Source organism: Microtus ochrogaster, chromosome 6 (genome assembly GCF_000317375.1).
Source record: "Microtus ochrogaster isolate Prairie Vole_2 chromosome 6, MicOch1.0, whole genome shotgun sequence".
Taxonomy (NCBI): domain Eukaryota; kingdom Metazoa; phylum Chordata; class Mammalia; order Rodentia; family Cricetidae; genus Microtus; species Microtus ochrogaster.
Genome location: NC_022013.1, coordinates 26791902 through 26814209, shown reverse-complemented (window position 1 = coordinate 26814209; position 22308 = coordinate 26791902). Strand labels below are relative to the sequence as shown.

The following is a 22308-nucleotide window of genomic DNA, read 5'->3' as shown; positions in this document are numbered from 1 at the left end:
CTCTCTTGCTACATACCCCAGGCTGCTTTTGAGTTCTCCTAGTGGCTGAGCAGTATTCTTGCTGGTAAATAGCAGTGTCCCCCTGGCTAGTTGAAGCAGGAAAGTGATTTTTTTTTTTCTCACAGAGAGTGTGGTTAGCTCTGTAAGACCACTCTATAAAAGTAGCATACGGCTGCCCCTGGGCACCGCCCAAACCACAACCGGGAAGTATCCTTCCCCTAGCGTATTAAGATCAGAGCTCTCTTTCTTGTTGGAATCAGTCTTACTGACATCGGCCCGACAGTGGGTCCTTGGGATGTTCTGGGTCCATACAGGATCTTCTGTGGCTCCCATGGCCCCTCTCCCCTCACCATCCTTTCTCCTAAGTGACTTCAGTCCCTGGGAAAAGCTTACAGGACAGCAACTTCCTAATACAAATGCAAGCTCCTTCAATGGCAGGCTTGGACTTGGCTGGAGTCCTGGCTTCACAGGTCCACGCTCTGAAGTTCCCAGTGGTCTCCTGCACACAAGCCTTCAGGGATCTGAGGTGCCCTCTCCTTTCGGGGCCTCCCTAGGCCCACATCTTCCTTGCTTACCTGCTTGCAAACGAGCCAAGGATGGCATTAAAGGTCCTGCTAATTTCTTCAGCAGCCAGGAGGCTTTTCTCACAGTTCCTGGCTCATCATTAGCTGCCCCCAGTTACCATGGGAAGCCTTCTGGGCTAACCACTTTATCCATAGGAGTATATACCCTGTGTATAAATAGAAATACCAAGACTCACTGACACCGATAGCTCCTTCCTTGCCCCCAAAGGATAAATGTGCCTTCACAAGCAAGGACAAACAGTATATCTTATATTAAAAATAAAATCAAACACAACAATCAGTAACAGCTGTTTGGGAAAAAAACCTCCTCCAGGACTGGGTGTTCCCACGTGTTGCTGCTTTCATTCACTTGAGTCAAACCAAGATATAGGTATAAAAGAGCGGGCTCCTGGAGCTCTTCTGTCCTGCTATCTCCTCAGCTAGTTCTGATGGCCTCTCTGGGCCTCGGTTCCCTCTGTGTATAAAATGAGGGATTTGGAAAAATATGTCTCTTGAGGTGCCTCCGGGCTTAGACAATGAATGGCATCAGCTTCTTAAGAGGGACTTAGTGGCTAGTGTCTGCTGCACAGATGTGATGACCCAAGTCCATCCTCCCAGGACCCGCAGAAGAGAGCAGAGTGTGGGGGTGCACGCACGTAACCCAAGCCCCGGGGCTGGCTGACCAGACTGAATCAGAACACTCTCAACTCAGTGAGACCTATCTCAAAAACTAAGGGGGAGGCCAGGTATGGTGGCACTCGGGAAGGAGAGGCAGGCACAGCTCTGTGAGCTCAAGGCCAGCCTGGTCTACACAGTGAATTCCAGGCTAGACAGAACTACATGGTGAGATCCCCATCTCAAGAAATCAGAAATCAATAAAATACAAATAAGTAAGTAAGCAAGGTGAAATGTGATTGAGGAAGCCATCTGGCGTCAGCTTTTGACCTCTGTATGCCGGCACACAGGCATGGGTACCTGCACACTAATGTGTAGGACAAACACGTGTACACACACAATTAAAGTTATAAGCTTTTTTTGATAGCCCTGGCTGTCCTCGAACTTACTCTGTAGACCAGGCTGGCCTTAAACTCAGGGATCAACCTGCCTCTGCCTTCCAGGTGCTGGAATAAAGGCGTGCACCACAGTCTGCAGACTTTAGAAAGTCCAGCCAGTGTTCTTGACTGAGCCATCATCTCTCTAGTCCCCTGTATTAAGGATCTCTTAACTTTGGGCCCATGGCCAAGACTATTGATGTTCCCACAGGGTGACCTGAATTTTGCAAATCATTGCTGCCAGCCCTCTGGGGGATGAAGGGAGGAGTTAGTGCAAGCAGGAAGCTACAGAACCCCCTCTCAGTTTCATCTATTTGCCCAGCCCGGTGGCAGCTGGCCACACCCAGTTGTCACTTCCCACAACACACAATGGGCTGCGTCTGTCTGTGGAGTAGTAGAAGAGGATCTTACGTAAAACATGCGCTTTGGGGAGCAAGGGTGAGGCAGGAGGCTGGCATGGGGTGGAGCTCAATTGCCTAGCCAAAATCAATGATCTTCAGGAAGCCAACCCATTCTCCAAGGCAGAAGGCTCTGTGCCTGCCCCATAGGCTGGGGACACGGGACAGGAACGGTCACTGTGTTTCCCTTTGTGGCTAAGGGTCCCCTCCCACTAGTTCCTCTGCTGGAAGAGAAGAAGCCTCTTCAGAATTCCTCCCCACCCCCCAAACTCCGGCTCGCTGGGTCACTATGAGCAACAAGGACTTGTGTGGGTTCAGAAACCACTTGGTTTTCCTTTTGGGAAACAGAGCAACAAAAGTTGATCTTGGCTTCCTGGCTGTATAGGAGGCTTTCTAATCATAGATGGCATGAAGGAGTGGGCCAGACACACCGGAGTGTACAGAGACAGACAGATGACAACACAGAATGGCTGGGAGGGTAAATCAGTGGCAGGTCACATGCTTAGCATGCACAAGATGCTGGGTTCCATTCCAAGGGTGGTGGAGAAGACAGCTTCCCGAAGACTGGAAAGCACTGACCTAGTAATAGCATCATGACCATCGCAGGGCTGGGTGGGTGCTTTGGTGGTGCAGGCTGATCGAAGCCCAGCCCTGTCCTGGTGAGTCTCTCCGTTCTGTGAATGTCCTCATTTCATAAAGAGGCCATCACCTAATACCAGGCATGATCTAGCAAATGCCCCTAACAGTAAGGACCCCAGTACTGGGTGTTCAGTCAGTGCTGGGGTCTGCTCTTGACCACCTGTACCTGCCTCGAACCCTGCAGGCCATAGAGGGCGGGGAGAAGAGAACATACTCCAAGGGACCATAAACTCATCATAGAGCATTGTTCTCCCATGGGGCCCAGTTACAAAGGCCAGCCTCATATACCTACCCATAAACAACCTCCCACCCCTAAGAAAGCACCAGCAGCCACAGGTCAACAGCCACTGGCAACACCTCTCAGACAATGGTCATTCGAGTTTTATTTATCTTAGAACACACATATCCAATTCCAGAACAGAAATGTACAACATGAGGCTTAAATAACTTTCATATCCTATGTACAGTCATCGGAAGAGGTACAAAGCATATACACACCTTGAGCTACCATGTCACGGGAGAGCGCATGAGCCAAGAGAGACCCCGCAGCTTGGGTAGGGGCAGCGGCTGGAAGAGCTGGGGGCAGGGTGGGGCACCAAGACATCAGTGGTCTTTTCTGACTTTCAGCAGTACCGACTTTCCACTGTTTGACAAAGCCTTGAGGACACAGGATTGAAGGAGGAAGGAGGAGGCAAAGGAAGTCAGGTGGGTGCTGGAGATGAAGAGGGGTGGGCACCGGGGACGGAACAAAGATGTCAAAGAAACAGAACTTGCCCTGCAGAGTCTCTTGCACTTAAGGAGCAGTGAAGAGCCAGGAGTCAGGAGGGGACGGCTGGGCTCAGGAAGGCTCAGTGGAGTCATTGGCCATTCTTCTAAGCAGCAAGCAGTTTCCAACTTGAAAGGACAAAGGGACGGATGCCACAGGTTTGGGCCACATGACAGGATGGAATTCACCGCTCCTGCAGGGCAGGTTCTGCCCACACAGACCAACCAGGCTCAGCCAAGGGTGTGTGGCTGCACCCAGCCCAGAATCCAGGGGAGGTCCCCAGGAACTAGCAGGGTAGAACATAATGCCCCAATTTCACAGCAGCTTTCTGCCTGCACCTCCACCACAATGAGCAGCACAAGAATGCCCCCGGGAGACAGCATCCTCCCCGTGTGTGTGCGTTTGTGCTTTAACCTGCCCTTTGCCCAAGCCTGCAGCTGGGGCGAGGGTGGGAGGCATCTTCCAGATCCATAGCTGTCCCTTTTCAAGTAGCTGATGGTGGCACTCTGACCACATCAAGGGCTGGGCTGGGTCAGCCTCTCATTCTTTGCCTTCTCCCCCTCCTTGGCAGGCTTTAGAGGCTGATTCAGGCACAGCCTTCCAGGACCTGGCCGCTGTGGGATCAAGTCTCTCCAACAAGTGCAAACACTGAACTGGTTAATACTGGAATGGGTCCTGACCCAGGATTGTGCAGAGAAGGCCCAAGTTCCATCCAGACGGAAGCCAATCAGCTTCGGAAGCATGGATGTGGACATTAGTTCAGGAGATGGGAGCCTGGGTCCAGGCTCTTCAGGCTCAGTATGGTGGGGTACAGCTATACGTGGGTTTTTATAGGTCTGGGGTATGGGGGTCTAGGGAGGGGCCCACAGCATACAAATATGGCCTGGGCCTCAAGTCTTAGGATGGGCACAAGAAGTGATATAAGTCCCAAAAGTACATGGGTGAGTCAGCCACAGGCATGGGCATCCCTAGTCTAACTTAAGACTCAGCCCATCTGCGAAAGCCTCTTGGACCCATGTTTGCCTATATTGTCTACCCCGAGACCTGCTTTGTGCTCAAATCACAACCAGTTTGTGCTTCAACACATAGGATGTTTGTGCAATGAGTGGAGCTAGGGGCCTGCCCCTGACTGTGTGCCTTGGACACCCCAAAAGAGTGGGAAGGGACACCAACATTCCCAGAACACAGCTCAGAATGACTCGGGGACAATGCGCTTAACGCTCCAAAGGATTTCAAGTTTAGTCAATGACACTCGCTGGGACAGCAAAGCAGCCCCGCCCCATGAGGTAGTGACCCATCAGAAATGGCGGAAGGGGCAATGACGGTGAGCACCTCTCGCGGGGCTGTAAGACCACACGCTTTGTACAAGAACTGGCCTTGCAGCTAGCTATACAGTACGGCACCCCAGGCTGGGGCAGCCCAGCCCATGGGGTCAGATAAGTCTCATGTGTTTCTGGAGTTCGTAAACACTCATGCAGATGGGTTCTGGGTTTTCTTACAGGACGTAAGGTCTAGGCTTTCCATTCAGGCGGAGAGGGGTGGAGAAGACGTGGTCACTTCTGAGAGCTAAGGCAGTTTCTTAGCATGTTCAGGATGAGCAGAGGAAGGAGGATCTCTGGTCATTGCAGACAAGACTGTCCAGGTTCCAGCTGACCCGCTTTCCAGGTGTATCGTTCTGAATATCCACGTACCCAGACTTAACACCATGTCCGACAGGGGCCACCAACAGGCGGGATAATCTTAGTCTCCGATACAGCTCCGGGATGGCTCAGAGAGGGTCTGTCCTCAGCAGGGACTCTCCCATTGCAGGGCCACATGGACAGGTACCAGTGTACCCGGCCACAGAGAGAGAAGAGCCAAATGCAGATGTGCTACGCTAACTATCCAAAGTTCTCAAGTCACCATGTCCTCTGAAAAGAGCTGGGGTTCACGGCTCCAGGAAGCATGAGATCAGTGAAGCAATGGAGTAAGTGTGGACCAGTTTAAGGGCAGGGGAAGCCAGGGGTGAGGGATGGAGTGACCCCTCTCAAGGTCTAGACCTATAAATTCGGAGTTGTTCCTATAGGGGGCGCCAGACACAGATTACACCTCATCCTTGCAGCTGAGTCCACAGCCCCGTGGGAGAAGCAAGGAAGGAGTGTGAGCCTCCTCCTGCTAATCTAAAAGGGAGGGCCTTTGGCCCAGGCTGGTTTTAAGGCTTGAAAATCCGTTTCTAGAATAACTAAAGGAAAAGAAGCAGTGGGGGCTTCCTGTCCCCATGAGGACTGAAACATAATTAGCTGGGGGATTAGGTTAGTAGCCTTACTACCCAAGCCGCTACCTAGTGGACAGTCTACCAATCTGGACCACATAGGACTCTAGGGAGCATGGGTTCCCTGGTCTTGAGCTGCTGGTCTTGGGTGGACTCTCTGACCTTCGGGGTTTGTGGGCACGAGGCCCATAAGGAAAAGACACATGTGGGCTGCAGGCATGGCTGGCATAAGGCTGCCCAGCATGATGCCAGGCCTCAGGATGGAGGAAGGCACTGCGGCATCAGGCGGCCTAGAGACCTGGACTATTCTAGAAGGTTTGCCGGGGTGGAGCAGAGCTGGGGCAAAGGCCAGAGCTGCAAAGGGTAGAAGAGGCCTTTCCCTCCTCTGCCCACCGAGCAGAGGGTGGGGCAGGGGGCTGGAGCGCCAAAGAGAAGACTCCCCACCATGAGTGCAGGGGAGAAGATGGGAAGAAACTTCAAGTCAGTTTCCAGGAGGCAACAACAAAACATAAAAATAAAAAACAATAAGTTAGATTAACTGCAGTATTGCTGACCTTCTCCCCAGAGGAATTGTCTAAGCAGCTCCACTGCGCCCTCAGCAGAGGGTGCCCCAAGGAATGACTGGGCCCCATTGAGGTGGGTGGTTGGTGGCCATAGGGTTTTAGGGTCAGCTGCAGGACTCAGCTGCTTACATCTGGTTTCCATGGTTACCTGAGAACTACCTTGGTGGGCTCAGAGGCAGATGCAGTGGCTCCAGAGGTGGGGCTGGGAGACATGGAAGAGGCTAGCTCACTTGAGGATAGATGGGCAGGCGGACAGGAGGACTTCTTCTCCCTCCCAGTGCCACCCTGGGCTGAGGGCCCGGAGGAAGGGCAGGGCTGCCTCAGCAGGAGACAGTGTGACCTGTTGTGGGCAGGGCAAGGAACTGGGCGGGGGAAGGGATCATGCCCTTTGGCTTCACAGCTTACTCCCTCCCCAGCCTCTCCTTTCTCAGGAGGCAAGGGAGGGACAGAGGGGCCAGTGAGAGGAAGCAGAGCAAGAGAAGGGCCACACCCTCTGTCCTCAGTGCACCTGGCTGATCTGCTCAGGTCAGGCGACAGCTTCCCTTCCATGCCGTGTGGACTGCCAGGTCCAAGGGTCTAGCCGCCCTCAGTCCAAACTTCAAGGGTGGGCCGCCGGTAGCCGTCGCATGCTCCAGAACTTCACTGTCAGGTCACTGGGGAGGACAGAGTGAGGATGCTCAGCCATTGACGTGAGCCCAGCCGGCTGCCCCCAAAAGTAAAGGCTGGGCAGACTCCCCACCTCCCACGGGTACGGCTGGGCTAAGGCAAACACTGCTCAGGAGCAGTGGGCACTGATGCACAGGGAAGGGTCTGGGCAAAGGGAGGGCCCAGGACATGGTCTCCAAGACCCTGCAGGACTGGCATCCTGGGCTTTCTCGTTGTTTTGTTTTGTCCAGGCCTCAATGCCCCCCCCTCTGCTCTCCGCTACCTAGGGTTCTGTCCCACTGCTCATGCTTGCAAGATGGGCTGTTGGTGCAATCTGTTGGGCCAGGCAGGGCACGGAGGGAGAATAAGAAGGTCAAGAGTAAAACAGTCTCATACCGTGAAGAAGCAGCTCAGATCGAGGTGGGGAAAGACAGGAAAAGGCAAGAGGGGAAGAATGAGAGAGGAAAAGGGGAGGGCTGGAGAGGGGTCAGGGCAGGGTGGTGGCGCGGCCCTTTATGGCCAGGACTCGGCGAGGAAGGCAGGGGGTGAGTCCAGGGACGTAATTCCACAGCTTTACCCGGCAGTCACTATGGGGGGAGAGGTAGAGAGGCAGAGAGGAGAGGTAGGAAGAGATGGGAGGGGAGAGAAGGGGCATGGTGGGGACAAGGAGAGAAAAGAAGAAACCGGGCTGAGTAGTGCCCCTGGGGCTGAGGACCTGGCACTGCCTGATGGGGTGGGGGCAGAGCTGCAGCTAAAGAAGCAGAGGTTTAAAAGTGGTAGGGCAAACCTTAGCTCCTGCACGGGTGAGAGAGAGAGAGATTGGGACTGCTGGGAGGACGAGTCCTGGCCCGGGGCCCAGGGGCTCCCTGATCCCTTGTCTAGTGCAGCACCCAGGACATTGGGAGCTTGGTGCTCAGTGAAGATGAACAGAAGGTTTGGAGAGGAGGGCTCTGTGGGGTTCTGCTGGGTGAATCGGCTCTGTGGGGACAGCTGCACAGCCCTGTCACCATACTGACTCTGGGAAGAGGGAGGGGAACAAGAGGCCCTCCTGCCCGGCACCCACCTGGAGGCTGTGAAGATGTGCTTGCTGTTGGTGCAGATGGCGTTGATGGGGCTGTCGTGGCCCTTGATCTCACCAATGGGTGTGAAGTTGTCCACATTCCAGACCTTGATGAAGCCTGCCCGACAGGCGCTCAACAGCATGGGCCGGCCAGGAACATAGGCCAGGGCACACACCCAGTCCTTGTGAGCATTGGGGATTTGCTGTGGGAGGGTCAAGGCTAATAAGGTGTAGAGAAGGGAGGGGGCCTGCTCCAAGGCCCCAGGAACACACACATCCCTCTTGCTAGCAGTGGAAGGATGCTACCTGGCTCCTGGCATCTACAGCTATTAGATGGACAGACCCCACATTCCCAGGCTGAGCTAAGTTGTGCCAGAGGACTCAAAGGCCCAGACAGGTCCTTCTGCACAGTTTCCACATTCAGACTTCTGAATCTGCCCTGCTGGAAAAGTCTTCAGCCTCCAGAAGAGCCAGGCTAAAGTCAAGTGCTTGACACAGGACTGGGTGCTTCACATTCAAACTAGAAGCTAGGGCTTGGTGGGGAGCAGGGGTCAGAGGGTCCCAATGGAACCAACACAGACTGCAGGGAGAGGAGGGCAGGGACAGCAGGGAAGATGGCAGACAGCAGGCAGTCTTGGAGGGGCCCTGCTAAGGTCTGCCTGGGGCCTCGCCTTGGACCGTCCCACCCCTCCCCTCCCCTCCCGAACCTGAATGAGCTCCTGCTGTTCCAGGTCCCATTTCTTGATGCCGTTGTCCCTGGAGCCACTGAACAGTACGTCTCCTTGGATGGCCAGGCATTCGATGCCGTCATAGTGAGGGGGCTCAAAGTTGTGGGTTGGGCCGATGGTGCCCATCACACAGTCGCCCAGCTGGAACATCTGCAGAGGAGGAGGGCAGAGCCCAGAGAGGGGCATGTTTGGGGCAGGCCTTGAGCACTGTTGGAAGAACACTGCCATAGTCTCACCCCCTCCATCTCCCTTTCATCCACAAAGTGTCCAACTATATCATAGAGAGCAAACCAAATTGCATATTTTGTATTTTTTCTTACTTATTTTTTTAAATAATTTATTTTAACTTTATTTTATGTGCATTGGTGTAAAGGTGTCAGCTTCCAGGGAGCTGAAGCTACAGGCAGTTGTGAGCTGCCATGTGGGTACTGGGAATTGAACCCAGGTCCTCTGGAAGAGCAGCCAGTGCTCTTAACCGCTGAGCCATCTCTCCAGCCCCCCCTACTTATCATTTTAATTGTCACATCATACCCCATTCAGAGGCTCTACCTGCAATCCTTACACATTTAGGTTGCTAATTTTTCACGATTTACAGAATAATTCTATGCCCTTGACTGATCATACACATCTTCCTGTTTTCTCTGAGATGCTCTCTCCAGCAGCAATTCCTAGAAGTCTCCCTGTTTTTTTATATGTTCCCCACATAACAGGGCGTAAAGGTGGAACAGGCGGAAATAGTGAAAACAGCATCGTTCAGGCCCGAGAGCAGAGGTGGCTCCAGTCAGACCCCAGCTAGTGTCAAGGCAGTTACAGGTACCTTCACATAGTGGTCCTTGGAGCCAGTCACCACGAGGTCATGCTGGTTCGAAGTCTGGGTGACTGTCAGGCACATCACTGTGCCAATGTGGCCGGTCAGTTTGCCGATGGGCTGGAACCTGCAGAGGGGAGAGGCCCAACCAGGGATAGTCGGTTGGAGGGGCAACTAGGTTAGAGCAGGGGGGATAGGGGAAATCTGGCCTGGAATAGACACAGACTACTTTCTCCCCTTCAAAGCAAGATCAAGGACCAAGGTCAGAGACAGCGGGCAAGCGCACAGATTGGGGAACCGGAGGCACAGTTGAGGTCCAGCCCACACCAGAGTGGTCCACACTTTGCTGAGGCCTGTGGACCTTCCCTCAGCCTATTCTCCTGACATCTCACTGACCTGTTAAGCTCCCAGATCCGGACAGCATTGCCAGAGGCCACATACAGCATGGTGCCTGAGGGGCTGAGGGCCATCTGGTTGATCTGATGCTCGCCCTGGGCACTGGTGATGGCACGCGTGGATGTGGCTATGCAAGCATCTCCTGAGATCACCTGGCCTGAGGACCTACTCAGAGAAAAGAGAGCAAAGCCAGAGGTCACAAGAGGCTATTCACGCAGGCCGGAAAAAAAAATAAACTTCACTCGGACCAGCTCGGGAAAAGTCACTTTTCCCAGGATGTCTTCTCTATGCAGGCTGAACAACCTCCCCTGGAAGAGAGAGCTACACTCTAGCCAACATGTCTCTATGACCCATTGTGTGTGGGGGCAGTTTGCACAGACTGTAGGAGTCAAGGGGCTTTGAACCTGGGTCATGTAGAAATCACTTAACTTCTCTGTGCCTCAGTTTCTCCATCCATTTATTTGTGTACGACCCCTCCCCCAGACTTCATTTAAAAAAAATAGCTTTAGATCCACAACAAAACTGAGTGGAAGGTAGTTTTCCCATCTACCTCTTTCCCTCCCAAAATAGCCATGATCAACACCCCACACCCCAGCCTTTGCTACAGCAGGCAGACCTACAATGGATACATCACCCAGGCTCATGACACATAGTGGGGCTTATTCTAGGCAGTCTACATTCTATAGGGCCAGTCAAATGTGTGACATTCTCTGTGACTACTGCATCGTGCTGAGTAAGTTTGCAGCCCTAAATATTCTGTGTTGGCTTTTCAAGTATCAGACTAAACAATCTGTGGCTTCTAATGCACACATAAGGACAAAACCTGACTTCTGGAGAGTCTGTGTCCCTGCTGAGGACAATGGTGGGTGGCTCATCTGTGAAGCTGGCTGGCTTTGGAGGCTGCTGCCTCCTGCTGATGTTTCAGATTCCTAGGGCTATGTGCAGTCTATCTCAAACCGTTGATCTTGGAGGACTGAGACCAAGGTAGGGAGGGGCCAGGCAGGTCAAAGGCTCACTAACCCACTATTCAGAAACTGTTCCCTAAACCACCTTGTCCTCTGGAGTCAAAGTCACTCTATGGGCCAGTAAGGGCCTTTGTGCCCGTCTAGTCAGGCTGTGCCTTGATTAGTGCTCACCTACACAGGGAAGCACTTCTCTCAAACCCAGCCCCGTGAAGCAGGAGGTAGTGAGGTACTCACGTGAGGGTCCGAATGCACTTGGCTGAGTCCCGGATGTCCCACACTTTGATGTAGGAGCTGGACACAGAGAACACCAGCCCGGAATGGCTGCAGTATTTGATAGAAACCACGTTGTTGGGGTGACCCTTGAGAGCTGCGATCTCCTGCCCTGTTACCAGGTTCCACATCTTGCAGCTACGGTCTGCCAGAGACAGGGAAACAACTATGGAGAGGAGCTGACATCAGGAGCCAGGAAGCTCCCGCAAAGGAGGGGGGGGTCCCACTTGGTAGGGAGAGACATCTCAAAACTCTGAGAGAGAAGCATGCATGCATGTGCAATCTCTGAGAGAGAGAAGCATGCATGCATGTGTAATCTCATAAAAAAATAAAAATAAAAAACTCAGGAGACAGAAAAGGGGCTGAGAACTTTAAGTAACAGTGAGTTCTCTGGTCCTTGCTGAGGTGTCTGGGCTGAAAGAAAATTGCTACAAATCCACTACTTACTACATAACCAAGTAGCAAGCAAACATGGGGAAACTTGGAACCAATCAAACACAGCTCAGTGGACAGCTATCCCTTTTCCCTTGTGGATAAATGTATGTGTGTCATAGATACGTATACATATATTCGTATGTGCACACACAGGCCCCTATTATGCATGCATGCTATAAATTTGTTCTTTCTTCTGGTCAAGTCTTTAACTTTTTTGTTGTAATCAGTTGTAGGACTGTGAACCCCTGCTGCTGAGACCAGAGGTACCGACGGACAGATAGATGCAGCGGCAGAGGTGACGTGGGTGCCAGGTACTATCAGGGAGGAATTGGTGGTATCAGAGAGTGGAGATGCTGGACTTCAGAAAAGCATCCCAAAATGTCTAAAGGAGGAGGTGGGCAGGGAGAGCTGACGGGATCATGTGGGAGGGTAGGCTCAGTCAGGAGTGTACTGACTGAGACCCTGAGCCAAGGCAAAAGACAAGCGGCAAGCTCTCCGCATAGCCTCAACCCTTGGGGGGAGCTGTACGCTGCTGCCTTCACAGCCCGCTCTGAAAAAGGAACGTGCAGTGGTGGGTGAGAGAACGTAGCCCCACTGGCCCCTCAAGTCTCCACGCACCTTTGGAGCCCGTGAAAAGCAACTCATCGGTGGCATCCAGGCAGAGGATAGGCTTGGTGTGGCCCTCGGCCATGGAGACACACTGCAATGGGGCCGTCCGTGCTCCCTTTGCTCCGCCAATGGGGGTGATGACGCCCCTTCCCAGGAGAGAGGGAAAGAGGATGTGCCAATCAGCCAAGGGGATAGTGGCCAGGCTGACCGAGGCACACATGACAGAGGGGTCTGGGCTGAGAGGGGACAGTGAATAATGAGAGGTTCAGGGACTGCTGGCAAAACTCCACCAAGGTCTGGGAGCCAGAAAGACCTGCAGTTGCCATCCTCAGACTGCTGGAGAAGTCCATGCCAGGCACGCTGGAAGGAACAGGATCGGGAGAGGCTAGCTAACTTGAAGCCAGCGATAGGTATGCAGCCAGCCCTGCTGGGGCAGGACGGAGGCCCAAGTGCTAGCATTGGCCTCTGTAGCGCCCATGAGTCTACATGCTTTCAGCGATCAAAACTGGGGGCAGGCGAGAGGAAGGATGTGCATACAGGTTGTCACACTCCCCAGACTTCATTTACCAGCCAGTGATCTAGGGCTGGCAGTAGTGAGGCAGATGGGCACCTACACAGAGCCACATGAGTTGGGCCAGCATGGTCAGACCTGTGCCGGTCATTTACAAAGGGATAAATCAGGGCTGGGCACACAACTGCTATCCCAGCACTTGCTAAGCTCAAGCCGGAGACAGCTGTGAGTGTGCCGCCAGACTGGTTTATATAAGGAGCTCAAGGCCAGCCTGGAACATAGAGGACAACCTGTCAAACACAAGCAAACCAGCCAACAAACAAAAAATCCCCTATCCCAAGGGATAGGTCAGGGGACTGCAGCCCAGCAGCGGGCTGGGATGCCTGAACCTCTCTGGAGCAAGCCTGCCTGGGCCTGGAATGGTACCTGCTTGTCCTGCACAATACCCTGGGAGCAGGAACAAGGACGAGGCAAGGAAGTATGAGAGTTTTGCTATATCTACCTTTGGGGGTTCTGGGGGTGATTTTGTCTTTCTCAGGAAGGTCTTTAATGATGAGACCCAGCTAGGTTGCATCAAAAACCACATTCTAGCTCTTTAAAGAGAACGCGGCTGCGGACAGTGGCACAATGGCTGGGGGTGGAGTTACTGAGATGACTGACATGCCACTTGTAGCATTCTTGCATGGTCTTGCAGACTTGCCTTGGCCAGGTGCAACACCAGGACACTAGTCACACATGCCCACATGCCAGAAAAGCGCATGCATAAATAGCTCCCTACTTTCACTGCCAGCTTGTGATGCCAGTTTGGGCTGAGTTAGGCCAAGACCGCCATGAAAGTGTATCGAAAGGAGTCGGTGATCTAAAAGGCTGGTATGTTACTAGTAGTATCTATTGGCAAGACCTCATTGCACAGGCTAAATCAGTGGTGCTAACCATGGTATGGCAGAATATGGTAAGCAGAGAGCATGCCTGGAGAGCTAGAGGGAGCTCTTGGCCTTTGTATAAGAGCCTTCTGCTGACCAGGGTCCTAAGCCTTACCCCTTGCTATGAGGGCTCTGTGCTCAGTAGGCTTGAGGGACCAGCCTCTGGTCGTCCTGTGGGCTGAAGGGTAACAGACACCCACAAGCTGTGTGCTAAGAGATATAAGCAGGGCACTGTCCCCCCTGGGTGCCCCTCAGAGCTGAAGTTTGCAAGACTCACCCACCAACACAAGCTAAGTTACAAGAACTGCAAGCACAGCCACCATAGCTAAAGACACTCGATAAAGACTAGCAGGCTCACAAGGTCCTGGCGGTACCTCTGCTTCCTCTCCAGTCCAACCCAGGCTTCCATGTCCCTCCCCACCTTGCCTGGGGCAGGAGGGAGAAGAGAACAGGGCCAGCCACAAGCAGTTGCACCCTCCCCGACCACAAGCCCTTAGCTCTAGCCAGGCATGGCATAGTCTGAGGCCACGGGGTCACCATGGGGCAAGAAGAGGTCTCAGGAGGGCCATGGATGTAGAAGAGGCGGGGGGTTAGGAGAGGAGGGGCAGCATGCTGAGGACAGGGGGTATAGGGGTACAGGCAGGAAGGGCTGGTGAAGCATGAGGCAAAGAGAGAAAGAGAGAGCAAGAGAGGGAATCAAACATGAGAGACATTCTGTGTGTACCTCAGGACCTCCGACAAAGAGGAGTCGCTGTCATCAGACCTGGGAAGGGCAGAAAATTAGCTGGATTAGGGGAGAGAGGAAAACACACATAGGAATGGCAGTAGCAGCAGCGGCAGCAGCAACAACAGAGCAGGGAGGTCAGAGGGCGGTTATTCTCTTCAGGGAAGGCAGAGAGAGGCAGGGGAAGAGGGCCTTTGGGGAGGGTGGTGGGGTTAGGGTGGGGACAGACTGTCCTGGGAGCTGGGAGAGTCCCCCAGCAGCAGACCACCAGGGGGGTCTCTCAGCTAGCAGGGTAGGGGAGAGGAGAGGGCCATAGGAGGTGTGGGAGGCCAGCCCACTCTTGGGGAGATGGTTCCAGGGCTCTTTGCTAGTTCCAAGCTCTCTGGTTGGCCCACTGTGTAAGCTGGGGCCGGCTGTACCACCCCAGCAATGCTCAAGCCTGTCCAAGGACACAAGAAGGCCCCCACTGCTCTTTTCCTCCCTCAGACCATATCTAGAAGTTAACTCTGTGTTGTGTGTAGGTCCCAAGACTGGAGCACTGGATAGGACCAAAGCCTGTAGACCAGGCTAGGACGGGCAGAGTCCTACTCCAATCTGTGGGAGTAGGAGAGGACAAAGTGGATGTAGTGGTACATGCCTGTAATCCTAGTGCTTACAGAAGGATAAGGGCTCGAGACTAGTCTAGATACATGGCAAGACCCTGTCTCAAAAGCAAAACAAAGAAATAAATAATAAACCAAGTGACAATCAAGTCAATTGCATGGCATTGGGAGAGGTGTATCAGGACGGGCGGGCCAGGCATAGCCACAGCTTCTTTAGTAGGAGCTGAGATGAAGTAAGCTTGGGCAAGAACAGTATCCAGGATGCTGACCTGCTGGGTCTGCCCCGTGCGGGTTTAGCACTTAGGGAGCAGTGTTTTGAGCCAGAAGGGGAGGTTGCTGTGAGAGGGTGGGCAGAGCAGGAATCACACACAAAGGGCAGGCAGCCTATAATCTGGGGCTCCCCTGAAAGTCACAACATCATTGCTCTTCATGGCAGGAAAGCTTTCAGGAGGAAAGAAGGGAGCCCACTGGGTAACTATAGAGCCGAAGATAGCCAGAGTGGGCTTGGGGAGCACAGAAATGAAACCATGAATGATGGGGTTCCCCTGAAGGCAAAAGTCCCATTGTCAGGGTTAGCTAGAGTCAGCAGTCCCAGATTCTGGGCCTCCTTCTAGGCAAAGGCCCCTGGACTCTGCTTTGGACCACATTCTTATGCAAATCAGGGAAGACAAACAATTCTTGGGCTGGTTGACAGTTCCTATAGAATCATGCATGTACAGCAGACCGCAAAGCAAGGTTGAGCACCTTTTGAATACAGGGATGTCTGTGAACAGAATGACCCTATAGCAATGACGGCCTAACCACAGGAGCTATGAACACAGGTGGAGCTGAGCCCACCTCGTGGAGATGACTCAGAGGTCTCTGTCCACTGGGCAAGCGCTCAAGGATTACCGGGGCCTTACGTAAAGCTTTTGCAATCAGTAGCTGGAGCTTTAAGAAAGGGCTGCAGAGAACAGCAAAGACAGAAGCAGTTGGAAGGGGCATTCTAGAATACCCTCTGGTATGCTTGCCCCACGGCTACTACTCCTGACTGTCCCACCCTACAGATGTAACCTCCATCTTTTCCTTTCCTGGCAGTCCAGCACTCTCGGAGGAAAGGAGAGACCCTTGATGAATACAGAAAAGTTGAAGAATATCAAGGGCCTCATGACTCAGAGGAGCTGAAACAGACCAGCTGGAGTCTACCCGGTTGACCAGCCCCACAGGCTTCCCCTCCCAGCCTCAGTGCCCTGCTTGGCTCTCCTCAGGCCTGCTCTTACTTGTCCAGTGCTGACCCCTGGCTCTGATTGCTGGTGAGACGAGAGAAGACGTTGCGGTCATTGCGGGGCCGAGTGGGAGGTGAGGATGGAGGTGTGAATCCCATGTCTGTGGATCTGGTAAACGAGAACAGAAGTCATCAGTGACCACACCCTTATCCACAAGTCCACCCAGTATTGGGTTTCCAGCTTCTGTCCCACCCCATGAAGTCCCAGTGGACAGGGCCTGTTGTGTAGTGACCTCAGAACTCCTTCCCTAGCCAAGAGCCTAGATGATGTTTTTTCTAATTAATTAATTAATTAATTAATTAATTTTTATGTATGAGTGCTCTCGTGTACACTTCCAAGCCATAAGAGCATTTGATCCCATTATAGATGGTTGTGAGCCACCATGTGGTTGTGGTTGCTGGGAATTGAACTCGGGTCCTCTGGAAGAGCGCCCAGTGCTCTTAACCGCTGACCCATCTCTCCAGCCCTAGATGATGCTTTTTAAATATTTATCTTATTTTATGTGCATGGGTGTTCTGCTGGCATTTATATCGGTATTACAATGTGTGTGCAGTGCCAGCAGAGGGCATCGGACACCCTAGAACTGGAATTACGGATGGTTGTGAACCCCTGTGGGGGCTGGAAGTTGAACCCAGGTCCTCTGGAAGAACAGCCAGTACTCTTAAACATGGAGCCAACGTCTCTCCAGCCCCTAGATGCTTAAATCACACCCTCATGGTGTAGCTAGAGTTTCATCTACTGTTTGAAGTTTGTTTCTAATCCCACAATCAATGCTCCTGGTCATTCTCTGGGTGGTTATCAGACTTACATGGGCAGTGGAAGCTTTGTATAATTTTGTGTGTGTGCTTCCAGCTGAGGCTGTTCCCACCCTGATCCTGGAAACAAATGTCCCAGGGAGGCTCCAGTTACTGCCTTTGTTTATTAATGCATTTTTGTGTTTCTTAGTGATGGTTTTGATTTGTTTGTTTTGACACATGAGCTCACTATGTCGTGCTGTCTGGCCTGGAACAAACTATATAGACCAGAGTGGGCTTGGCTTTGCAAGGCTTTGACTGGCCTCTGTCTGGATGCTAGATTACAAATGTCAGCTACCATGTCCAATTATATGGAGATTTTGATTCCTGAAACAGTTCCAAAGCACACTGCAACAGTCCTCTCCAACACTGCTAAGCATTAGAAAGCTGAGAAAGATCAGACAAGCTTCGTTGGGGCCTGGGTTACAGTGCCATGGTTGAGCTCAATACTGTCAATCTGTATACAGTAACTAAGGTCTTTCTTTAAACAAGGTGATGCAGACATCATTGGAGACATGGTCAGTTCCTCGTGGGAACCTGGCTCTCCATATGGAGGGAATATTCCCTAAGAGCAGTTCTGGCTCTGATTTACCAACTCATTGTTCAGAACAATCTCCAGAAGCTGAACCATGAGAACTGACAGTTCCTTCAAGGAAGAGTTTGTGACCTCGGTGGCCTGTCTATTCCCCTCTTTGGAAAGCCACCATTACACTCTCCTCCCTTTAGATTAGCATCCTGAATTCAGCTTAGTCCTCAGACTGACTTCAGTGTGTTCTCTGAGTTCACAGATGAAGGCTGTTAGGCTGCACGTATAGCAATATCCTCTCAACTCCTCTCAACCAAGGCCACTTGCAAGCCAGAGCTATGGGCAAAGAGGGAAGACTGGGGTCTGGAGCAGGCTCTTCTCCTGCCTCTCATAGGTTGCTACGATCACGCTCAGCCCAGACGCCTCACCATTTAGCTGTGAAGATGGAGTATATGACCATGGTGTCATAAAGGGCTGCACTAGCAAGTGTATGTGATGATACACAGAGAAAGCGCTCAGAGCCATTCATGCCCCTGAGGACCGGACAGTGACTTGTGCAGATTCTAGAATGTATTTTCTCACCTGATAGGCTGCCCCCGGTCATAAGACTTTCTTCGGGTCAGAGGGGATGTATCCGTGGCACCTCGAGACTGCCGAGGGCTAGAAAAGAAGGGTCCAGTGAATCCAAGACCTAATTTTCTGCCCACGTTGACCCATGACCCGGATCCCCCTCCTTACAAAGTACTGCCTCGGATGGGCAGGCTGACAGTGCGTGAGACCTTGTCCCTGTAGTAGGGATCTCTGATAGAGAAGCCCACTCCATCCTCTTTGATCTCGACGAGGGAGGCCAGGGACTTGGTGATGTTCTTGGTGGAACTATCCAGCGGGGGTCCCAGGCATTCCGCAGACACAGCCTTCATTTGGGCAGACAGCTTAGGCTCACCCTAGGAAAGGAAGGATGAGTGGGCCAATGTGCCCAACTGATGGACCATAAAGGGGAAGTAAGGCCTGGGCCTGATGACACAGCCCCCACTATTCCAAGTACAGGCGAGGCTGAGATTCTAACTAAAAAAGCTGAGAACAGAAGATCTAGTTTAGTGTGGGCTTACCCTCCAGTATGGAAGCAAACACATGAGAAGTGGGTAAATCCTGAGGAAAATGATACTGCCTGGCCTGAGGGAGATTTGCTGGTGGAAGCCCTTAGACTATGCAAAACACAAAGTATCCATCAGACTGACCTAATCAGATCATTCCAGGATGAGGCATAACTCACTGCTCAGTCTGCAGCTCCCTACAGCCAACTTTAATAAGTCTTAAGTGCTGGTTCATTCTTATCACTAATCTGTCAATCTATCACCATTAAGAAAACTTTCTCACTGTTGACTTCCATGCGGTTGAACAAATACTGCAGGGAAAATAACTAGGGATCTAGACCTGGCGTTGACCCAGAGTCTTGGGTGGGAGGGAGACATTCTGTAAAGCAGGGTCTCTGGGTATAGTGATCTCACTAGGTAGAGAAGACACAGGCTGTCAGCAGGTCTAGTCATTTCTCCCACGGTGAAAAGAATGGGCTGCCTGGTCTACATAGCAAATTCTAGGTTGGTTCCCCCGCCCCCCAGCCAGTTCCAGGCGCAATCCTTCTTGGCATCTCCATTTCTTCTATGGTCAAAACTGAATTAGGGCTGGAGGCCTGGAACTACGGTCATGGGGATCAGAATGTAAGGACTTTGCCCTACTAAACATACAGCCTCATTTCCAACAGGACTTACCTTGAACTTGAAGTCATCATGGCTGGTGGAGCCTTTCATGGTGAATGATTGGGAAAAGCTGAGGAAGAAAACAAGAAAGTTTAGGATCATGATAGTTATACTGTATCTCTCTAGGACCTAGCCGTATCAGTCCCAAAGAGCCTGCAAATCCAAGCTTAGCCCTGGGGTCCTATGGGACCCCTCCTTCCATCCCCAGGTGCACGCTGGAAGGCTGCTGCCTCCCTGCTTGAAAACTCACCTTCCTTCAGAGAACTCGGAGACTTCCTCATCTGTGCTGGCATAGCCATTCTCTGAGGGGGTGGGGGAAGGAAGGAGGAAGGTGGATGAGAGACCCCATCAGAGTATGCAGAAAGGGGACAAGCCTTTCTCCAGCATCTCCTCACCCGCTAGATCAGACCAAGACTTCTGAGGGAGTTCTGAGGCAGGGGAGTTTGGGGGAGCTGGAAAGCCCTCTCCACAATGAAGCTTTACCCTGCTGCACATTGTAGAGGAGGGCCTGCAGCTCGGGGTGTGCCTCGGCCTTCTCACGCAAAGCGTCCAGGAGCAGGTGGTTCTGCGAGGAGCCCGTCATGTCTGTTTGTCTCAGCCGTCCTTCCAGCAGCCGGATCTGGGCTTCCTTCTGGGCCACCTGTAGACCCTGGGGCCAAAGAACAAGGTCAGGTGTACTCCTCCTGGCCTACAGTTGATGCTGTAGTCCTTCACACAACACCACACACACACACACACACACACACACACACACACACACACACACACACACATTAGTGAAGGCCACTCTAGTATATACTCCGTTATGGGTAGACTTACAATCCCTCATTCAATGCAGAAGTCCCAACCTCTGATACCTTAAAATGTGAATGTACTTGGAGACAGGTCCTTTAGCGTGGGAACCAGGATAATACGAGGTCATAGGTGTGCTCCCTAATACAGTATGACTGCTGTCCTTATAATAATAGATCATGACAAGCCACACAGAGGAAGGATCATGTGGAGACACGGGAAGAAACAATGGCCATGGAGAGAGGCTTCAGAAAAACCACCCGGCTAACGCTGGGATCTTAGGCTTAGGAAATCTCTGTTGTACCAGCCGCCCCATCTGTGACATTTCGTCATGGTACCCCAGCACACTGATACAGCCCCTAAGACAGAAAGAAACACCGAGAAGCCACTGGGGGATCTGGCTAAGAGTTGGGCAGGATGGCCTCTCAACCTCTTTCCAGTTAACTATATGGACACTAGCTGGCGTCTGTCCCAAGACTCAGGCCCTAGGACAGGAAAAAAACACATTCTCTGGTCACTGAGGAGAGAGGCCCAATGACTCCCTGTGTTCTGGTAGGTCAAGAGTGGAATGTAATTTTTGCTTCCTGTTCCTCAATCCCTAATGTACACGCATTTTCCCCTCTGCCTCCAACAGACCCAAGCCCGGTCCTGCTGTGGATGGGCCTGGCCACCTATAACTGAAGCCAAGCCCATACATGTAGCAGTGCAGCATTCTGTGCAGCCAGCTGCAAGCCTTGTATTGTCAGTGTTCCAGTTTTATAGCCGTAGAACCTGAGGTCTGCAGGTTCAGTAGCTTGTCCCAGCCTGTAAATGACGCAGGTGGGAAGGCGCCAAACCCGTGGGCTTCACCACCAGGGTACACAATGCATGCCCGGTTCCAGGGGAGCTGCCAGCTCACCTTGTCAATGGATGCCTTGAGGAAGTTGTCTAGGAGTAGGCGGGCTTCAGCTAGCGAGCAGGAGCTAATGACCACGGACGTATCTGTTGAGTCCAGCTCCTCCTTTTTGAGACCAAAAAGCAGAAACACCCATCACACAGGGCTGCCAAGTCCACTCATTGCTACCACCCCACCCAGCCAGACTGTCCTGCCGGTACCTTGGTTTCCTCCAGCTGCATGATGGTGGCTTGGCAGTCAGTGATGCTGTCATTGATGTAGTCAATGTTGGCTGCCAACACTTCGATCTCCTCAGCCAGCTCCTGTAGCCCCTTCTCCTCCTCGGGGCTCTCAGCCTGCAGCCGCTCCCGCTTCCTCCGCAGAGCCTCCTGTAAGAGGAATAGCTCCTCCCTTTTCTGTAGGAATGGGGAAGGAGATAGTGATGGAGGAGACATCTCACACCCAGGCAAGCCCTGCCCACAGCTCCTACACCAAGCCACCCGTCTGTCTGGGATCATCCAGAGGTCAGATCGGGCATGAGGAGCAGAGGTGGAGACGAGAAAGAGTGAGGAGGCAGAGAAGTAGCAAGTGACCGGACAGGTGGAAAGTGGGGTGGGAGAGATGAGAAAGGAGGTCCCACCTTTATGAGCCGCTCCATGTCAGCTTCCAGGTTGACAATGGTCATCCTCTGCATGACAATGTCGATGATCCTCCGCTCCAGGGACTGCCACTTGAGTCTTGCCGCCTTACTGAAGCTTTGGCTGGCCCCCTTCTTCTGGAACTTTTTCCTGGGAGGCAGAGGCAAAGGGGCTTTGGCTGACTGCTCTAAACCTCTGAAGCTCTATTGAGCTCCTACACAGATTCTGAAGCAGACAGCCCAGGCACCAGAGCACTTCCTGGACTTTCACACTCCCGTCCTGCTCACAGGCGCTGCTCACACTGCTCACCTGGCTGGGCGGGTGCCATTGACAGCAGCCGCGGGGTGGTCCCCCAGGAAGTGGTTGATCTTCCGGTTCCACTGGCGCACTATGCTGGAGACAGAGCGAGCTCCCGACTCAGCCTCAGACGAGGTAGTACTGGCAGACACCTCGGCCCCAGAATCCAAATTGGGGGGCTTGGATCCTACACGCCCAGCCACTCGCTCAGACATAGGCTTTGCCAAGCGCCTAAGTGCAGAGACCTGGGCAAAGTAAGGACAAGAGGGGACCCGATGAGCAAGGATTCTCTCAGAGGGACGAGAAGAGGGGACCCAGTGAGCAAGGAAGACTGGGGGATGAGAAGAGGGGACCCTGTGAGTAAGGAAGACTAGGGGACGAGAAGAGGGGACCCAGTGAACAAGGAAGACTAGGGGACGAGAAGAGGGGACCCAGTGAACAAGGAAGACTAGGGGAC

At 52.7% G+C, this 22308-nt stretch overlaps 1 protein-coding gene across 7 annotated transcripts in view; it reads right to left on the bottom strand.

The window, feature by feature from the left end:
- Window positions 1–3000: 3000 nt before the first annotated feature.
- The window catches only part of Kif21b (kinesin family member 21B), a 48400-nt gene continuing 29092 nt past the window's right edge, over window positions 3001–22308 (bottom strand). For 2 of the 7 annotated variants that reach the window (XM_013346753.2, XM_013346754.2), the window contains exons 18-35: window positions 21864–22096; window positions 21557–21704; window positions 21138–21332; window positions 20941–21042; window positions 19734–19899; window positions 19501–19552; window positions 19263–19320; window positions 18232–18437; window positions 18076–18153; window positions 16168–16281; window positions 14307–14345; window positions 12158–12294; window positions 11069–11249; window positions 9870–10034; window positions 9483–9600; window positions 8645–8815; window positions 7941–8140; window positions 3001–6885 (exon numbers count right to left, since the gene is read on the bottom strand). In XM_013346753.2, coding sequence (XP_013202207.1) covers window positions 6831–6885; window positions 7941–8140; window positions 8645–8815; window positions 9483–9600; window positions 9870–10034; window positions 11069–11249; window positions 12158–12294; window positions 14307–14345; window positions 16168–16281; window positions 18076–18153; window positions 18232–18437; window positions 19263–19320; window positions 19501–19552; window positions 19734–19899; window positions 20941–21042; window positions 21138–21332; window positions 21557–21704; window positions 21864–22096 — 2418 coding nt within the window. In that variant the 3' untranslated portion in view covers window positions 3001–6830. Of the gene's footprint in view, window positions 6886–7306; window positions 7465–7940; window positions 8141–8644; window positions 8816–9482; window positions 9601–9869; window positions 10035–11068; window positions 11250–12157; window positions 12295–14306; window positions 14346–16167; window positions 16282–18075; window positions 18154–18231; window positions 18438–19262; window positions 19321–19500; window positions 19553–19733; window positions 19900–20940; window positions 21043–21137; window positions 21333–21556; window positions 21705–21863; window positions 22097–22308 lie in introns of those variants that run through there. The other 5 variants (XM_013346750.2, XM_013346751.2, XM_013346752.2 and 2 more) reach the window with 3 other exon arrangements.